This window comes from Helicoverpa armigera, chromosome 11 (genome assembly GCF_030705265.1).
Source record: "Helicoverpa armigera isolate CAAS_96S chromosome 11, ASM3070526v1, whole genome shotgun sequence".
NCBI lineage: Eukaryota > Metazoa > Arthropoda > Insecta > Lepidoptera > Noctuidae > Helicoverpa > Helicoverpa armigera.
In genome coordinates, this window is record NC_087130.1 from 6,167,671 (window position 1) to 6,187,503 (window position 19,833).

Genomic DNA, 19,833 nt, shown 5'->3' on the forward strand with positions numbered 1-19,833 from the left:
GGCATTTGAAACGTTTTAATTAGAAAACAGGTAACTTTTAAAAAATAATGTAGGAATGATACGCATCACCATCCTTCAAACAAAAGTACACTAACAAACAGTCATAAAACAATAGATTCGAATTAACTTAATTTCAACTTTGTCCGTTGTTATAACACTAATCAAAGAGATAACATACTTATGTACGTATGTATTATATGGCGGGGTTACCAGACAGTTACGCACTGATCATAATGTCTATATCCATTATCATAATTATGTAACAGACATACAATACTTCGTTATCGGTTAGGACGTTTGAGGACATCAATAAGCTTCGCAGAACTTATTTTTAGTTAATCACAATACCTTATTACGTTGTGAATGTAACGAATTGGTCAATACGACAATTTAGGGGTTTCTGATCTAACATTGCTAATGTGATAGTTAATGTGTTACCTATTCAGTGACATCAATAGGACTGATCCGATGAGTACACAAATAGTTTAAGTATTCATACTTTGGATACTTTTAGCTTGAACTTCTTTGAACCCTAATGCTAGAATTTGGACTTTGGGTGCGAGTGCGGGGCTGCTATGCAGACCATGTCCCACCTCATCGCATGTCCACTGTGCCCTGAAACTTGCTCGCGGCAGGACCTCATGAATGCATCCGGCCGTGCTCTCGCTGTGGCGGCATATTGGGCTGACAAAGTGTAGTCTCACTATAAGACATGTCATCGACACGAAAGAAGAAGAAGAATGCTAGAATTCATGTTGAACTTAAGACAGGTTGTTAAAACCATACTTATGTAAATACCTCGAGGCTTCTAACCCTCAAACGGTACACTACAATTAAAAGCCACAAAATGATAGTATTCGCGGTACAAAGTGGGTTAACTTTATGATAATTATGTGAGATAGTTGTACAAGAATGGCGTCCAGTCATGGCGACGCGGAATGCTATTTGTTATAACCGAAGGCCTTGCTTCAGTTTATTCAATGTTGATTTTTTGTTTAGTACACTGTAATTATAACGAAAATGGACAAGCTTTGATTGGATAATAAGTAGCTGTGCAAGTCGTTAGAGGGGTACTGATCGGTAATTGGAACTATATTTTTTATTGATGGTCTTATAACGCAGATTCTTTAATGCGCTTTTGATGTTTGGTATCAATATCTCTGAAATGCATCCGTATCACAAGGAACATATAAAATTCGCCGATGTCACATCTATAAAATCAAAATCAAAAATCATTTATTCAAACTTGGCGAGGCAAGACAGCACTTTTTGAACGTCAGGAATTTACATAAGACAGCCCCCAAAACGCTCACCCTTCAACACTTCCTATGTTTTTGCTGGGAAGAAGTGGCGCAACAAATTCCTCAGCAACATTATTATATCGATTGACACCAAACATACAAAGATAATAGAAACAATATTGCCTACATCTAGAAAGTTAGTTTTGAACAGCAAAGCTTGCAACCTAATATTTAATTGCATGATAATATTGTCATTGACAACGGTTTGACCACTACCAATATTTCGTGTGGGACGAATTGCGGTTCCTATCTTCATTATACAAAATGATTTACGAGTGGGTGAAATCAATTGTACTGTTTATCCGACAGTCAGTAATCCCTGCTATTTATACTTGTAGCTCGAAAACTTTAAACTGAATATGTTATGTGCGTTTTCCTTACCGCGATAATTTTTAATTTATTATTCAGGGATAGTTTGGATTGCTAGCACCTTGCGTCAAAAGCTAACATGGAGCGACTCTCTAAATGAACTCATCAACCCTGTTACTTGTGTAACCCGATACCCCTTCATAATACTGGTTGTTAAACTTTATGATTGCCCGAAAAGAATGCCAAAGATGCTCGAATGACAGCCATAACCCATTAATTTAGCATGCCTTCCATAACATGGAGAACTCAACCACAGATCCATTGCGCTAAGCGCTCCTTTATGTATGATCTATCGACCCGAGCGGCTATTACTTAGCCATGAGCAATGTAAACTTTTTCCATCAGATTGATAGATAATGTGTGTGGGTTTGAGCGAGTCATAACCGAACTGTTGTTTACAAATAAACAAATGTTGCGCCAACAACGCAACTTAACAACAATACCGACTGCCTCAGGCTCGCCTCTAACAACAAACATAACATAACTTCAATGTTATTTACAGTAATCGGATGTAATCACCAAATATTGGATTACGTGATCAGTTTCTCTGAATCGTAAGCACAGCATTATTGTTTTTCCAAGGAATGATATTCTTTATCCCGAAGTTTGACCAGTATTACAATCATTCAATATTTTCTGAGAACCGATATAAGAACAAAGTCGTGTATTAACTGGATTCAAAGTGAAGAATATATTCTGCGAAACCAAGTTGCTTTACTTTACAGAATTTTATTCAAATGAATAGGTATTGTTTTAACATTTAATTTCTTAGAATATATTTAAAAAAAACTTCTGTTCTTTCATAAAGCCCTAATGTTCTGCTTGTACTTCCTATAACTTGTTTGTTTATGTATAGTGCTATCAATGAAGGTCTAACATATCTCGCTAACATCTTGATGTATTAGTTCCGAGATAGGTTCTATTAATATTGCCGGGTGACAGCTGCACGGCCTGAGACGCAAGTTGGTGACACGCGAGCGTCACTGGACCTCGTTCGTTCAACTTTGGTCTCGTTCGCACGCGATGCTCCCTGGACAGATGTTCCGGAACCTTATTAAAATTTCGCACTTGGATGGATTCTTTAACATGCTGACTTAGTGTCAAGAAAAAGCGGGAAGTAAAAACTCAATTAGGTCGCAAAATAGGAAGTGTGTAGCTAAAATAAGTCTTAGATGTAATTAGTGATAAAATTCTATTTAGATTATAATAAAGGCTATAACAATGATGTAATTTGACTTTCAATTACATCAGCTAAACGGCCAACCCCCACTTCCCGCGGCGCTAAGTTTCAATATGCGCAAGGATACCTAAGGTTGCGAGACTAATGTTATGCAGTTTGCGGTTGTTAATGTTGTTTAATGTTGATAGAAAGACATATTATTATATTTAAATTTCCAATGGGCTGTAGAACTGGTATAGTGTAAAATATCACCAGAATTTGTTTTGCTGTTAACATTAAGGTTGCATAGAAAAGAAGAGCCCAGACTCCATCCAATCCAGACTGATGATGAAAATTAAAAAGTATAATACTTCACAATTCGCCCATGGTAATCAAATCTTATACAAAAAAAAAAAAATTAAGGAAGAAATTACAGACTGTTTTTGGAGTAGGAAAAATCTGAAAATCGCTTTCCTCTCATTCACGTGAACATAGCCAATTAATTAACAGCAAAAGACTTCGTTTTAATTAAAACTTATCGTTTTATTGTCGTCAGTACTTCATGGAAAGGTGAGAAGTAGTGAAGTTCATTGAGACTCTTCAATAATGTCTTAATTAAAAGGTTGAAGTCATTGACTTATATGAAGCACTGCTCGCAAAAACGTTATTTTCATTTTAGATATATTTGATATACGACGTTACTTCCACACTAAATAGATGTAACCTTTGATTATCTCGCAACCTTCTTAATTAAAACTTAAATAGAATTGTAGCTCTTTTTTGTCTACCGAGGAAAATACCTAAGCATACCGCCACCGCTCGGGGAAAATAAGTTTTTATGCGGGACTCGCAGCCACTTAAAACTGCGCCTTCACTACAATTCCACCTTTTCTGTCAGAAGAGTCACGAGAGCTGCTACGCCTGACTTTCGCAACCCCTCAGAGTGTAAGCCTACTTTTTCCCGGACTCCATTCTAAACGTAACCAAATTATAACTGCAAAACACACAAAATTAAACAATTAACTACCTAATTACGTTGTAACATTTCTTCTATTGAAACCATCCTTGATTTCAATTTCGATTTCAACAAGGCCAACAAGGAAGGTCGTCTTAGCCATAGGGGCAAAAACACGAACGAAACTCGTTGTAACACATGTATGTGTAACGTTTACATGTATGGGTGTGTACGTAAGAGGTGCGTATGAGCATACAACCGGTTCATACGTCACACTCTCTGAGTACGCGGTGTCAAGTTCATGTGTTTGTTTATTACGCATATACATAGGTACTTGTGTGTACATATGTATTGTTATATTCGTAACTGTACTGTGGTAGTGTGGTATGGTTGAATGATGAGTCAATTTTAGATAGATCGGTACCATCGATGTAGCAGCTAGTCTAATTCACTCATGTGTGTGAGTTTCCATGCCATTCAAGATAACATGAGTTCTATTGGAAATTATAAGAAGAAACTTTAAAAGCACGAATTAAAGCTTATTTATATTTTTACACTATCACGTTTTTGCTCAAAACACTCAATCAAAGTGACGTGGTTATTGTGCGTTTTATTAATATTGGGTTCACCTCTGCGGGCATCCTATGAAAGGGTTTAATTAGGCGAGTTCAATGACCAGACCATTAGATGGTAGCCTTTTACCACAAATCTTTTTATTTAGAAATTGTTTGTTTATTCGAAGATCGTTCATTTAAATTGGTTTTAGGGTTGCCGGGCATATTAAATAAAATGGGGGAGAATATTTTCGAACAGCAATCAAGTATGTAGACATGTTGTTGTAGGTATATCAGATGAGATCAGAGGTTAGTGAATAAAACGTGTCTTATGCCAAATTCCATTTTTTTTTTCAACAAAGCAATACATATTGTCTAGTCTTGAATGTTACATTGCATAAGTTCTAGAACAAAACCTCATGAAATCCATGTATTTTAAAATAGTCGACAAAACTGATAATCTAACATACATTGAAATGTAAGTTAAAAGCCGGAAAAAAAAACGTGATTGACAGCCCTGAGCGAATGCGATTTTTTTGGATGAGTCGTTCCGTAAGGTTAATGTGATTTTTATTAAGTGAAAATGTACCTTTTCTTAGAAATCACCAGTCCTTTATCATAGTAATTGTTTAGACCTGAAAGCACATCTGCAAGTTCAAATCCTTGGCAGTCAGCCTTTGCTAGCATTTTTCTGATTGACCTATATTTTTTTCTTGGTAGAATAAGACATACTTAGCTGTCATAAGGAAAAATATTTGACAGATTTGTAGGTACAATAAAATTAAAGAAAAGAGCCTACGCAGCAATCGTTGATTGTGTTAAATTATTCGTTTTCTTTTTTGATAAATTGAGCTATCACTCAATTTGTTATTTCACGAATATAATTTGTAAGCGTTTAGCGTAGTTATTACTTCTTTGATATTACATCTTCCCGAATAATCGAAATTGTTCTCCTGTAAAATTATGTTACGTCAAAAGATATTTAACATTTAAATTAAAGTGAGTTCACAAATTGTACAAATTAAAGTAAGAAGTCGTTGACACTCAGGTATTCCGTGTGCCTGACAGTACCAAATTCTTAATTTATGATCTACGTATACACTGGTGAGTTAATTGAGATCATCTATTACACGAGCGTATAGGTATAATTACTATTACGGAGAACGAAGGGTAATTTAGAATTTTTGCACATCGAGGCAGATAATCACTTCAAGTGAACGGCCCTTTATCAACGTTCAAGGTGAACAGGGAAGTACTGGCGAATCTGGAGTCAATTTCATATGTATACCGATTTGCTTAGAGTTGAAATTAGCATTATCTCGAAGCCCGCGCCGGCGGACACTGCTTTTGGCGCCTGCGCCGCCCCGTGGTCCTTTTCTAACCACCGGCGACCTACGGCCAACGCCTAGCCGCATATTTGCTGACGTCACAAAGGTATCTGGAATACGCCTACGAAATTGATTGGTATATAAGCTGCAGCATAGAGGGTAAGAATTACAGTTGCTCTCTGCTAAGAAAACAACACAGACCACAATGTACAAGCTGGTGGTGTTGTCCTCCGTCCTGGCCCTGGTGGCCGCCAAGCCCAGCGGACTCGGACTCGGCCTCGGCCTCGGCCCTCTGGGCTTAGGCTTGGGAGCGCCGTGGGGATTGGGCGCTCACCTAGGCGCCCCGCTGGTGGCTCCTCTCGCGGCTCCGCTTGCTGCTCCTGTGTTGGCCGCTCCTGTTGCTCACGCACCCGCTGTCGGCGTAGCCGGTCCTGCCGTGGTCGCCGCGCCCCTGGGTGGTGCTGCCCACAACTACAGAGGACCCGTGTCGCTCGCTCCCGGCCAGCCCGCCAGCATCATAGCTCAAGACGGCAGGCCCCTTGACACCCTCAGTGTGAACGCCGACCGCGCTGTGCACTACACCGCCCGGGTGGTAGACTCTGCCATCGGAGGGCACGGACATCTGCTCGGAAAGCGCTCTGCTCCTCTCCTTGGCGCACCGTGGGCTGGCCTGCCCGCCGCGCACGCGCTGGCGCCCGCCGCCCTCGCCCTGCCCGCCGCTGCACACCTCGGCTGGCGCGCACCAGTCGCTCCTCTGGGCTTGGGACCCCTGGGTCATGCTGGCGTCTTGGGACCTCATTGGTGAAATACTGTGTAAAGAAAGTTTAGCATATTCGACAATATATCTGCCTATAGTTTATAAAGAGAGTTACTCGTAAAAAGCATTTTTCTTTCAACAAATCCCTTTTTCTTTTGAATGTGATAGAAAGTATGTGTGTGTGAAACTAAAACACGCGGTTAAAACAAAATGCAACTTAGTAGGTAAATCTGTGTTTGCTCGAAAATTGTTGAATTTGGCTCGCGAAAATATTTGTTTGTTTATTATGTGTACGAGGTTGGGTGTAAGTTACCTCGTAGTATCTCATTCTCTACGACTAGTCTAGCAATTTTGCAAGAATTCCTTAAAATTGTTGGTGTCTTTCTGATCTCCTATCTTGATCTGATTTTGGGTCTTAAAAATTGTTTCGATACTCGAGTGAACTTGTTTATTCTTTGCATTGTCTTCTGAATTATCACCTTATTGCTAGAAACTTGTTTGGAGCTGGGTCTATGGAACTTTCATGGTGGGCTTTTTTATGTTCAAAACTATAACCCATAATATTTTTCTTTACCTGTATATGTGTATTAGCTTGTACAAAATTAAATTTTACGTCATGTTACGTATTTTTTATAATTTGAAGTCCAACCATTTGAAAGTCGAGTTTTCAGCTCTCCTTTGTCATTGCATTCGGTGAGAATACTCTTTAACGAGTAGCTCATTTTTATTTGTTTTTTTGTTTTCCAATAGAGAAACATTACCTTAACGAAGATGCAAAAAATGTCCTTCTTTGACAGTCTATTAAAAGGCCGTAGTATAATTCAAACTCAACACCATTTCACGATCACTTAACTAACTCAATTTGTAAAAGATTAACAAATTAATTTATTAATTGTAACTTTATGTAGGTACATGTAGTGTACCAACGTATAGGTACTAACAATTAGTTATTCCAAAACTAAAACTTTATTATATGAAACAAACACAAACATGTAAAACACAAAGATTACACTTTGGGGTGTTTTAGAAAACACAAGTTTTACGATCGTATAAAATCAATTAAAAAACCCTAGAAAAGCACGCTTTTCTACATGCACGTAAAATTGGTCAAAGTTCATTACAAGACTTTTCCAGCGAATCCAAACATTACAACCTGTTCTTAGCATGATACGATGTTCTATCGTGAAGTTTCACTTCATATGTTCCGTCTCCAACATCAGATCAGTTCTATTGTACTATATTATTGTCAGCAGAACTATATATTTACGGAAGATCGAAAAATTTGTTACCGGAGATTCCCTTGCACAGTTAGTTACATACTTCTCGACCTAATAAAAGCGTGTCAATAATGAGCTCGGTCATCGTAGCTGGACTGAAATATTGAAATATATGAGGTTGTCCTGTGTACCGGATTTACCGAATTTTAAGTAAAACATAATTATTGACATTGCCTTATTTATTTATTAGAAAAATGTATATAAAACGCTGTTAGTGCTTCGTTAAGTACCTAGTAATATTGTTTGCGATAATTAAGTCTAATTGCTTTGTTCTTATGAATTATTTTCTCGGAGAAAAGTGGTATTTTCATGGCCAACGATGCATTCCAACGACGCCTATCATGGTAATCTTATCACACTAGTATATAAAGCGTCTGTCACGACAAGAATGCATCAGTCAGTGCATCTGAGCTGAGATCGCATTACAGACCTACATACAACATGTTGAAACTGGTGGTGTTGTCCTGCATCGTGGCCGCGGCATCAGCAGCCTTGCTGGCTCCCTTCGCGCCTCTAGCCTATACAGCGCCTATCCTGGCGCCGTATGGCAACTATAGGGGGCCGCTGTCCCTCGCTCCCGGCCAGCCCGCCAACATCCTCGCCGCCGACGGCAGGCCGCTGGACACCCTGGACGTGAACTTGGACCGCTCTGCTCACCTCACCGCCAAGGCGCTCGAGGGTGGCGTGCACCTGCTCAAGAAACGGTCGGCTGCCCTGATCGCGCCGGTCGGCCACGTGGCGGTAGCTGCGCCCCTGGTCCACGGCGCGCGACTCGCCTACACCGCGCCCGTCATCAGCTCACGCCTGGCAGTGGCTCCCGTCGCCTACGCAGCACCCATCGCTCACTACGCTCATTGGTAAATTGTGGCATAAGTAGAAAATAATATGCTGCTCACTCTGTAAATACTAAATACCTTCATGTATTAAATCAAATTGGAATGTACTTTTTGTATATTTTTTCTCCCAATATAGTTTCAAGTTGTGCAATCCATTGCGGTATTGTCTTGTGACCTTGATGTTATGTTCTTCATAAACAGTAAGTAACATCAATTTGTTGTTTGTTAAGCAAATCTTTTATTTTCATCAATTATTTTCATACGTCGTCATTAAATAGAACGCTTAGTTATAGATAGGTTTTAATCTACAGGCTGATGACATTTGTTTGGCCAAAGCTATATAGTTCTGGAGACAGCTAGTTATAAAAATAAATGATGACAAATGTACATTATTAGCTGTCTTTTGACTACCGTGAGTGGTGAAAACTATATTAATTTGAACTCTAACCTTTCGCATAGACTGAGCCAGACAACCTTACCTTTGTAGACATTATCTTTTGAAGGTACATTGTTTGACTAATTGACTGGTAAAAGATCTCCGTGAAAACTGAATACTGTCTGGTAAATAAGTTTTCATCCATTGTGAGCACGTAAAACAATATAGCCACATTCAACGGATAGAGAATGATAAAAATTTCAGTTTCTTTAACTTTATTTCTATAAAAGTTATCTTTAAGGATTGCATCCAAGTGGTTAATCTGCACTGTGCTCATACTGCACTACTAACATTGTTTGATCATTGCTCTTAGCTGCAGAGGAAATTTTCTGAATCCTTTCCTAACTTAATTTACAGAAATGATGAAGGATCGGTCAGTTAGGGGACGTGTGAATAGTGCAACCCTTTGGGTGCAAAACTGTGGAAACTTAAAGTAGGTACTATTACAAGTTGGAACAACTATAGTTTTTGTGTTTGGGACGGATGGCATTCAATCCCATAGCTGAACAGATTTAAATGAAACCTGGAAGAAATATAGATTATACATCAGAATAACTGGAGCTAGTAGCTGTTTCCGGGGGATGCGGACAAAGCTGCGTGCGGAATAATTTCTATCATAAAACACAAAATTGTGAAGGCTGAATAAAAGATAATCGATAATTTAAAACTATTCTTTTTAACATTTGATTTGCTATTTGTCAAGACCTGACGTAATGGAAGTGACAAAAACTGTTCAGTGTAGTGTCCCATATCATACTACAGTTAGGTCGGTGAAACAATATCCATTTCAAACGCAATACGTCGTTCGATTACGTGTCGCTGACATCCGATAGCTGAAGGTCTACTAGTAGCTGTCAATTAACATTCAGAACTGATATTGATATTTATTTTTACAAAGCAATTACTGCCGGTATTTGTTTTTCGTAAGCACTACCTATTTACATGTTCCTGATTCTTTATAGGTTCTAGAAAAAGGGTGCTGAATATTGAATATGTTGATTGATGGTTTCACTCGTATCAAAAAGGAACTTTACTTTGTCCCTGAATGAAAAGAACTCGTAAATACCTTAATTGATAGAAGGGCTGGCTACTTAATGTTGAAATATTCTTTCAAATCGGGTCTGAAGTGATATTTGCATGTACAACCAAACAAACTTTATATAATTTTGATGTAAACTGATATTTTCAACAATGTCTGGCTGTGATTGGAATGTGAGTATAGTTATAGCATAGAAAAAATTTCAATTTTCTTATTACATTCCTGACTACCTTGGCAAAGTAAAAAATTTGACACTGTTCTGTCTTCCGTCAGAAAAACAGGCCGAAGACGTAGATGGTAAATAAAAAGTTTTTTTAGATTGTATTAGGCGATTCGTTTATTTCAGCAAGTCCACGATGTAATTTTTTTACCAGCCAGCGTAAGCGATGTGTGCGCCGGAGTAGGCGAGGGGAAACACAGCCAGGCGCGAGCCGATGAGAGGCGCGGAGTAGGCGAGCGGCGCGCTGTGGATCAGGGGAGCAGCCACAGCCACGCGGCTGATGGGCGCGATCAGGGGAGCCGAGCGTTTCTTGAGCAGGTGCACGCCACCCTCGAGCGCCTTGGCGGTGAGGTGAGCAGAGCGGTCCAAGTTCACGTCCAGGGTGTCCAGCGGCCTGCCGTCGGCGGCGAGGATGTTGGCGGGCTGGCCGGGAGCGAGGGACAGCGGCCCCCTGTAGTTGCCGTAGGGCGCCAGGATGGGCGCGCTGTAGGCGATGGGCGCGGTGTAGGCCAGGGGCGCGAAGGGTGCCAGCACGCCGGCTGAGGCCGCGGCCACGATGCAAGACAACACCACCAGCTTGAACATGTTGTATGTAGTGGTCTGTGTTGTAATCTCAGATGCACTGATGCATTTGTCCACTGACAGACGCCTTATATACTAGTGTCATAAGATTAACTTGATGTGCGATACCGGAATGCAACGCTGGCCCTGAAAGGACTACTTTCCTACGAGAAAACAAAGTTCATATGGACAAAGCGTTTAGCACGCGTGTTTTTAGTGTTATATTTTTTTGTAATCTACTTAGCCAAAAAAGAATAATAATGTCATAAGACTTCCGATTAGGATAATTCTGACTTGAAAATGAGTCTGAAGGCGAAGGATCTGCGCCATTACCAAACAAGTAAACAGTAACACGTTTCAAGTGATCATTACAATTGAGGAGGTCCGAAATAACTAAGAAGTTATTTTGGTGCATTCTATAAATAAAGTAGTTCATTGTATATATGGTTTGGACTGATTGATATTATGTAAGTTATGAGTTTCCCCTAAACGGACCATATTAGAAATATGGAATAAATAAAACATGAAGGTCATTTTCTGCAGTGATTTAGCATATACGGTGGTAAAAGTTAATTCAATGAAACTATTACAGTTGAAAAGTTTATGATAAAATAAGATATGTCAAATAATTTTAGGTCTTTTCGTGGCATAAATTTATTCATGGTCTTTTTAACCGACTTCCCAAAAAGGAGGAGGTTCTCAATTCGGCCGGTATGTTTTTTTTTTTTTTTCTATGTATGTACATCGATTACTCCGAGATTTATAGACCGATTTACGTGATTCTTTTTTTGTTCGACTCGGAATAGCTGCCAGTTGGTCCCATAGTCATCAGGTCAGGATCTGATGATGGAAATCCTGAGAAATCGAGGGCAAACTTCGAAAGTTGTAGGCATACATAGGGTAAAAACTTGATACTCAGGTGTACGCCTAAAAGCACTATTCAACAGTGAAGATTTGGAGCTGACCTGATGGTGGAGACCAGAGAGGGCCGAGGGAACTCGACAACTGAATATGTAAACTACCTCGTGTTTGGGCTTAAATTATATATTTGTATTGACAAGACCTTTGCAACAGTGAAGGTTTGGAGCTGACTTGATGATGGAGACCAGAGAAAGTCGAGGGAACTCGACAACTGAATAGCTAAAATACCTCGTATTTGGACTTATATTCTTTGTATTGATGAGAACTTCCCACTTATATGGATAGTGACAACTATTCATATCACTGAAAAGCTGTAAATAAAAAACTGCTTTTTAGTGTTTTGGGAAGTCGGTTTAATTTTTTTGTAAAAAAGTTTTTTTATGATAGGTAGCCCAGCTAAAGATATGACGCACGGTAATTTATCAAAGGAAGTAACCAGGCCCCTAGATAACTGATCCTGAGATGCCATGTAGGTAGGTATGTAGTTCTTCCTGAGTAGGTATCTAATGTCATCATTACATTCGATTGCTTAATCTGTAAAAAACGGAAAGTCTAACATTGTCTGTATCAGGTTTTTGACATTCATATTCGATGTATCAAATGCTTGAAGAATTCCGAATTTCAAAACTATTTTTGTAGCAGAAGTACGAAAATTAAGACTATAAAAGGTGATGGAACACGTTTGTAGGTAAGCAATCATTCTAACCCTTGTAGGTATGTGACATTTGGTCAAATTTTGTACTTGCTAATACAACATGTAAATGTATTGTTTTTTTTGTAGAAATAATGGGAAAGCAAAGAAAAAATATTTTGAAAACAATTAGTACGATACCAGATCTTTATTGCTAATGCTCATTTGTATTTTGATAATGTTACGGTAAAATAATCATACTAAAATTGCGTGGATTTGCTACTGCATGATTTTTATGAAACTTATTAGAAATATACCTTTTTTATGTATATTATGATAACATATAGGCTACTTTTATCCATATGCGGGAAAGATTTCCCTTGGGAAGTGGGTGAAACCATAGGCAGAAGCCAGTGTAAAAAAATATACCAATCATTTTTTTGTCATAACCTGCAGATGTAGTTGAATACGCAATTGGTGAATATTGATGCATCAGTTTATCATATTATTCTTATTTTTTTTTGCAGTGAGCTAAATATTGAATTTTATTCTGTTTTGAAAGTCGGTTAGAAGCAGGGTTTTTAAGTACCGTTTGTCTAATTTACTTTGCATTAACTTATTTAGATTAGTTGGTCTTTTATAGTTAAATGCGATATCTATCTAATGATATATTGGTCAAACAACAACATGTGGCCCATTTTGACCACTGCCCTTTGGTTTGCTGAAAATGGTGATTATTAATATTCAATCTTGAAAATATTATAGAATCGGAAAAATTCTAGTTAGAAGTTTTGCAATTGTTAATTTTGACAAAAAAGTTCGAAAGTTTTTCGTAATTACGTAATGTACCTACCTACTCGACTTTAAACAATAGAAATAAGTAGTTATTTACAAGATATCTTTAGCTATTTTTATTAAGCTCTTTTGTTGTTTTTTATAACGAATCTTCGCTTGTGTATGTATAATTTGATGTCGCTGGAAGCTCTGCCGTCTGCCGGTACAGTTAGATACTTGACTATTCAAGAAAGAAATTGTGACTTGATCTTTAAGTCGTTCTTTGTAATATGCGTACCAGATAGACGAAGGATGTATTGTTTACATTCATTATGTTGTTCAAAATCTCGTATCAAAATCAGTGCAGATTTTGTCTAATAAATAATACCTTCATGCAACATGTAATACAGGGCGTACAACAAAATAAAAATAGTAAGTAGTTTCGACAAGTAGTTTTATTTTAATCGGTCCAGTTTTATGAAGATCTACCAGCCAGCGTAAGCGATGTGTGCGCCAGAGTAGGCGAGGGGAGACACAGCCAGGCGCGAGCCGATGAGAGGCGCGGAGTAGGCGAGCGGCGCGCTGTGGATCAGGGGAGCAGCCACTGCCACGCGGCTGATGGGCGCGATCAGGGGAGCCGAGCGTTTCTTGAGCAGGTGCACGCCACCCTCGAGCGCCTTGGCGGTGAGGTGAGCAGAGCGGTCCAAGTTCACGTCCAGAGTGTCCAGCGGCCTGCCGTCGGCGGCGAGGATGTTGGCGGGCTGGCCGGGAGCGAGGGACAGCGGCCCCCTGTAGTTGCCGTAGGGCGCCAGGATGGGCGCGCTGTAGGCGATGGGCGCGGTGTAGGCCAGGGGCGCGAAGGGTGCCAGCACGCCGGCTGAGGCCGCGGCCACGATGCAAGACAACACCACCAGCTTGAACATGTTGTATGTAGTGGTCTGTGTTGTAATCTCAGATGCACTGATGCATTTGTCCACTGACAGACGCCTTATATACTAGTGTGATAAGATTAACTTGATGGGCGATACCGGAATGCAACGCCGGCCCTGAAAGAACCACTTTCCTACGAGAAAACAAAGTTCATATGGACAAAGCATTTGTTACGTGTTTTTTGTGTTCTAATTTTTTTTTGTACTTAGCTTAACAAGAATACTAATGACATAGATTTTTAAGACTTCCACTTGGGATAAGTCTGACTTCAAAATAAGTCTAAAGGCGAAGGATCTCCGCCATAACCATTAATTAACACGTAAACTGGTTTCAAGTGATCATTACAATTGAGGTGGTTATTTTGGTGCTTTCTGTAAATAAGTAGTTCATTGTTTATGTATATGGTTTGGACAAGTTACATAATATCGTCCAATATTATGTAACTTTCGAGTTTCCCCTTAACAGATGGTATAAGCTAGATAGATAGAATAAAACATCAAGCCCACATTCTGCAGGGATGCATTTAACAAATGTTTCGTTTGAAGCAATTATAAATAGAGCATTAACATAACCGTAATTATGAATGTGAGTTACAATTTTTCTTCTTTTCGATATGCAGTCTTTAATTTTGGACCAAATGAAAAGTAGGAACCAAAAAAAAGGTCTCATATAAATAGATCAACTGATACGGTGGTAAAGATTAGTCACCGAAACTAAGTATAATGGCTGAAAGTTTATGGTATATATATTATAATAATTTTCACTCTTTGATATTATAAATTATTCGTAGTCTTTTTATCATAGGTGACCCTAAATGCTGACCGCTGAAGATATAACGGACGGTAATTATTCCCAGGAAGACATAACCGGGCCTCTTGATTACTGTTCATGAGATGCCGTGTAAGCGGTTCCTAATAGTTACTATGGTTTTGTTCATCATACATCGCATGTATCAGGTTTCCGATGTTCATATTCGTTTCATCATATATTTGAAGAATTCCAAATGACAGGTGGATTTTTATAGCAGAAATGTAAAATTTGGGACTCTTCATCATCATAAAACTAGAAAGAAGGGTCTATAAAACTAGAAAGGGCAGATGTGTCCGTAAGCCCTAATACTTAACCTAACCCTTGTGGCTTATCTGTGCCATTTGGTCAAATGTTGTAGGTACTCGTTCCTCTAATGGCATACTTATGTAAATATATTTAGAAAATTTTAATTAGTACTTTATTCGATTTTTATTGGCGAACCCAATGCTCATCTATATTTTAATGAAGTTATAGTAAAAAGATCGCACTTAAAAACGCTTGGATTTGATACGGCATGAATTATGGTGAAACTTACCTATTAGAAAGGTAGCGTTTTTATATCAGAAGAACATATGGGCTATTTTTTGTCCATTTGCGAAAAGATTTCCTTTGGGATATGGGCAGAAACCAGTGTGTAAAAAATATATATACCAAATTTTTTGTGGCATAACTATGCATTTTGTGCAAACCGTAATTTTGCATCTGTTTAATATAAAACATTTGTTTTAATGATGCAGTGAGCTGAATATCAAATTTCGTTTATTTAAAGTCTGTTAGAAGCAGGGTTTTTAAGTACCGTTTGCCTTCTTTACTTTGCATTAACTTATTTGGATTAGTTTTATTCTTGTAACAGTTAGGTAAATAAGACATTCGGCATAAAGTTTTCCATAGTTAAGTAATGTACTCGATTAAAACAATAGAGATCAATAGTTACTAGATATCTTTAGCTATTTTTATCTAACTCCTTGGTTGTCTTTTATAACGGGAGGTCTTTGCGTATTTATGGTTCGTTGTACTTTGCATATTTAGACGGTATTCAAATTTTCGAATGAAAATTAGTGCAGATTATATGATTTTTGTTTTCATTCTCCTACATAAAATTGCCAATAAATTATAGGTTATAAGTAAAACAGGGCAGTAAGTAGTTTCGATAGGTAGTTTTATTTTAATCGGTCCAGTTTTATGAAGATCTACCAGCCAGCGTAAGCGATGTGTGCGCCAGAGTAGGCGAGGGGAGACACAGCCAGGCGCGAGCCGATGAGAGGCGCGGAGTAGGCGAGCGGCGCGCTGTGGATCAGGGGAGCAGCCACTGCCACGCGGCTGATGGGCGCGATCAGGGGAGCCGAGCGTTTCTTGAGCAGGTGCACGCCACCCTCGAGCGCCTTGGCGGTGAGGTGAGCAGAGCGGTCCAAGTTCACGTCCAGAGTGTCCAGCGGCCTGCCGTCGGCGGCGAGGATGTTGGCGGGCTGGCCGGGAGCGAGGGACAGCGGCCCCCTGTAGTTGCCGTAGGGCGCCAGGATGGGCGCGCTGTAGGCGATGGGCGCGGTGTAGGCCAGGGGCGCGAAGGGTGCCAGCACGCCGGCTGAGGCCGCGGCCACGATGCAAGACAACACCACCAGCTTGAACATGTTGTATGTAGTGGTCTGTGTTGTAATCTCAGATGCACTGATGCATTTGTGTCCTGACAGACGCCTTATATACTAGTGTGATAAGATTAACTTGATGGGCGATACCGGAATGCAACGCCGGCCCTGAAAGGACTACTTTCCTACGAGAAAACAAAGTTCATATGGACAAAGCGTTTGGTACGTGTTTTTTGTGTTCTAATTTTTTTGTACATAACTGCTTAGCTTAACAAGAATACTAATGACATAGATTTTTAAGACTTCCACTAGGGGTACGTCTGAAGGCGAAGGGTCTCCGCCATAACCATTCATTACCACGATAACTGGTTTCAAGTGTTCATTACAATTGAGCAGGTTCGAAATAACTAACAAGTTATCTTGGTGCATTTTATAAATAAAGTTGTTCATTTTTTTAATCGACTTCCCAAAAAGCGGTGGTTCTTTTTTATATACATGGTTTGGACTGAATGATATTATGTACTTTCGAGTTTCCCCATAACAGATGGTATAAGCTAGATAGCTAGAATAAAACATCAAGCCCACTTTCTGCAGGGATTCATTTAACAAATGTTTCGTTTGAAACAATTGTAAATTGAGCATTAACATAACTGTAATTATGAATGTGAGTTAGAAGTTTTCTTCTTTTCGATATGCTGTCTTTAATTTTAGACCAAATGAAAAGTAGACACGAAAAAAAGGTCTCATATAAATAGGTCAACTGATACGGTGGTAAAGATTAGTCACCGAAACTAAGTATAATGGCTGAAAGTTTATGGTATACTAGCCGTTTTCCCGCGGTTTTACCCGCGTCCCGTGGTAACTACTGCCCGTACCGGGATAAAATATAGCCTATGTTACTCGTGGATAATGTAGCTTTCGAATGGTGAAAGAATTTAAAAAAACGGTCCAGTAGTTTTTGAGCCTATTCATTACAACCAAACAAACAAACAAACAAAGTTTTCCTCTTTATAATATTAGTATAGATATTAGTATAGATGTATAAAATAATTTTCGCAAATAAATAATTCGTAGTCTTTTTATCTTGATAACCCTAAAAGCTCACCGCTGAAGATATGACGGCCATATAACCAGGACCCTTGATTAGTGCTCATGAGATGCCGTGTAAGCGGTTCCTAATACCATGGTTTTATTTTATTGCTTGATCTCGAAAAAACCGAAAGTCATACATCGTACGTATGTATCAGGTTTCCGAAGTTCATATTCGATTCATCATATATTTGAAGAATTCCAAATGAAAGGTGGATTTTTATAGCAGAAATGTAAAATTTGGGACTCTTCATCATCATAAAACTAGAAAGAAGGGACTATAAAACTAGAAAGGGCAGATGTGTCCGTAAGCCCTAATACTTAACCTAACCCTTGTGGCTTATCTGTGCCATTTGGTCAAATGTTGTAGGTACTCGTTCCTCTAATGGCATACTTATGTAAATATATTTAGAAAATTTTAATTAGTACTATATTCGATTTTTATTTGCGAACCCAATGCTCATCTATATTTTAATGAAGTTATGGTAAAAAGATCGCACTTAAAAACGCTTGGATTTGATACGGCATGAATTATGGTGAAACTTACCTATTAGAAAGGTAGCGTTTTTATATCAGAATAACATATGGGCTATTTTTTGTCCATTTGCGAAAAGATTTCCTTTGGGATACGGGCAGAAACCAGTGTGTAAAAAATATATATACCAAATTTTTTGTGGCATAACTATGCATTTTGTGCAAACCGTAATTTTGCATCTGTTTAATATAAAACATTTGTTTTTATGATGCAGTGAGCTGAATATCAAATTTCGTTTTTTTAAAGTCTGTTAAAAGCAGGGTTTTTAAGTACCGTTTGCCTTATTTACTTTGCATTAACTTATTTGGATTAGTTTTATTCTTGTAACAGTTAGGTAAATAAGACATTCGGCATAAAGTTTTCCATAGTTAAGTAATGTACTCGATTAAAACAATAGAGATCAATAGTTACTAGATATCTTTAGCTATTTTTATCTAACTCCTTGGTTGTCTTTTATAACGGGAGATCTTTGCGAGAGAGAGTACGTACGTACTCTCTTCGTCAATACGGTATTCAAATTTTCGAATCAAAATTAGTGCAGATTATATGATTTTTGTTTCATTCTCCTACATAAAATTGCCAATAAATTATAGGTTATAAGTAAAACAGGGCATAGAACCAAATAAAAGAAGTAAGTAGTTTCGATAGGTAGTTTTATTTTAATCGGTCCAGTTTTATGAAGATCTACCAGCCAGCGTAAGCGATGTGTGCGCCGGAGTAGGCGAGGGGAGAGACAGCCAGGCGCGAGCCGATGAGAGGCGCGGAGTAGGCGAGCGGCGCGTTGTGGATCAGGGGAGCAGCCACAGCCACGCGGCTGATGGGCGCGATCAGGGGAGCCGAGCGTTTCTTGAGCAGGTGCACGCCACCCTCGAGCGCCTTGGCGGTGAGGTGAGCAGAGCGGTCCAAGTTCACGTCCAGGGTGTCCAGCGGCCTGCCGTCGGCGGCGAGGATGTTGGCGGGCTGGCCGGGAGCGAGGGACAGCGGCCCCCTGTAGTTGCCGTAGGGCGCCAGGATGGGCGCGCTGTAGGCGATGGGCGCGGTGTAGGCCAGGGGCGCGAAGGGAGCCAGCACGCCGGCTGAGGCCGCGGCCACGATGCAAGACAACACCACCAGCTTGAACATGTTGTATGTAGTGGTCTGTGTTGTAATCTCAGATGCACTGATGCATTTGTCCCCTGACAGACGCCTTATATACTAGTGTGATAAGATTAACTTGATGGGCGATACCGGAATGCAACGTCGGCCCTAAAAGGACTACTTTCTTACGAGAAAACAAAGTGCATATGGACAAAGCGTTTGGTACATTTGTTCTAGTGCTCTATAATTTTCAAGAAAAAGACACACATTAGGTACACGACCATAAATATTTTGAATATGAAATGAAATTGAAGAGCGTCTTACCTCCGTCGAATTTTCATGAAATAGCAATTAGCTATAGGCTAAAATGATATTCAAACACACAGTTTACGTGATCATAAAGAATTGTGTGAATCGGTTTCATTAATCAGTCTCAAAGAGGAGACGCAAAAATAACTCAAAAATTTATTTTTGGTGCATTTAGTAAATATTACTTGTAGATCAATGGTTATAGAGGTATTATCGAACGGGAAATAATAAGTGTAGCCACAAAAATATTTATTGGACACATGATTAAAATTCTAATTTTATAACTAAGCAACGGGGAAATGACATAGCCTCTAATAAACTAATTCGTCTTTTTTACAACGCCATCTACTAGAAAGCTTCAATAAAAGATCATCAATTATTG

General features: G+C 39.2%; 4 protein-coding genes across 4 annotated transcripts; 2 read left to right on the forward strand and 2 right to left on the reverse strand.

Moving 5' to 3' along the window:
- Positions 1 to 5,814: 5,814 nt before the first annotated feature.
- LOC110370145 (cuticle protein 38) lies at positions 5,815 to 6,547 on the forward strand. The gene has a single exon (XM_021325876.3). The coding sequence runs from the start codon at positions 5,872 to 5,874 to the stop codon at positions 6,469 to 6,471; it is 600 nt and encodes a 199-aa protein (XP_021181551.1). The 5' UTR covers positions 5,815 to 5,871; the 3' UTR covers positions 6,472 to 6,547.
- Positions 6,548 to 8,078: 1,531 nt separating this feature from the next.
- On the forward strand, positions 8,079 to 8,643 carry LOC110370147 (pupal cuticle protein C1B). Its single transcript, XM_021325878.3, has one exon. It carries the CDS (start codon positions 8,142 to 8,144, stop codon positions 8,559 to 8,561), a length of 420 nt encoding a protein of 139 aa, XP_021181553.3. The 5' UTR covers positions 8,079 to 8,141; the 3' UTR covers positions 8,562 to 8,643.
- A 1,677-nt stretch (positions 8,644 to 10,320) lies between these two features.
- On the reverse strand, positions 10,321 to 14,105 carry LOC110370146 (uncharacterized). The gene is made up of 2 exons (XM_064037003.1): positions 13,739 to 14,105; positions 10,321 to 10,735 (listed from the first exon to the last, which is right to left on the reverse strand). Exons 1-2 carry the CDS (start codon positions 14,039 to 14,041, stop codon positions 10,379 to 10,381), a joined length of 660 nt encoding a protein of 219 aa, XP_063893073.1. The 5' UTR covers positions 14,042 to 14,105; the 3' UTR covers positions 10,321 to 10,378.
- A 1,895-nt stretch (positions 14,106 to 16,000) lies between these two features.
- Positions 16,001 to 19,250, reverse strand: LOC135117502 (uncharacterized). The gene is made up of 2 exons (XM_064036875.1): positions 18,885 to 19,250; positions 16,001 to 16,405 (listed from the first exon to the last, which is right to left on the reverse strand). Exons 1-2 carry the CDS (start codon positions 19,185 to 19,187, stop codon positions 16,049 to 16,051), a joined length of 660 nt encoding a protein of 219 aa, XP_063892945.1. The 5' UTR covers positions 19,188 to 19,250; the 3' UTR covers positions 16,001 to 16,048.
- Positions 19,251 to 19,833: the final 583 nt, after the last annotated feature.

Coding starts and splice junctions, on each gene's coding strand:
- LOC110370146 (XM_064037003.1), bottom strand. CDS start 14,041: ATGTTCAAGCTGGTGGTGTTGTCTTGCATCGTGGCCGCGGCCTCAGCC. Junction 10,736..13,738: donor CGGCTCCCCTGATCGCGCCC/ATCAGCCGCGTG, acceptor CCCCTGGCCTAC/ACCGCGCCCATCGCCTACAG.
- LOC135117502 (XM_064036875.1), bottom strand. CDS start 19,187: ATGTTCAAGCTGGTGGTGTTGTCTTGCATCGTGGCCGCGGCCTCAGCC. Junction 16,406..18,884: donor CGGCTCCCCTGATCGCGCCC/ATCAGCCGCGTG, acceptor CCCCTGGCCTAC/ACCGCGCCCATCGCCTACAG.
- LOC110370147 (XM_021325878.3), top strand. CDS start 8,142: ATGTTGAAACTGGTGGTGTTGTCCTGCATCGTGGCCGCGGCATCAGCA.
- LOC110370145 (XM_021325876.3), top strand. CDS start 5,872: ATGTACAAGCTGGTGGTGTTGTCCTCCGTCCTGGCCCTGGTGGCCGCC.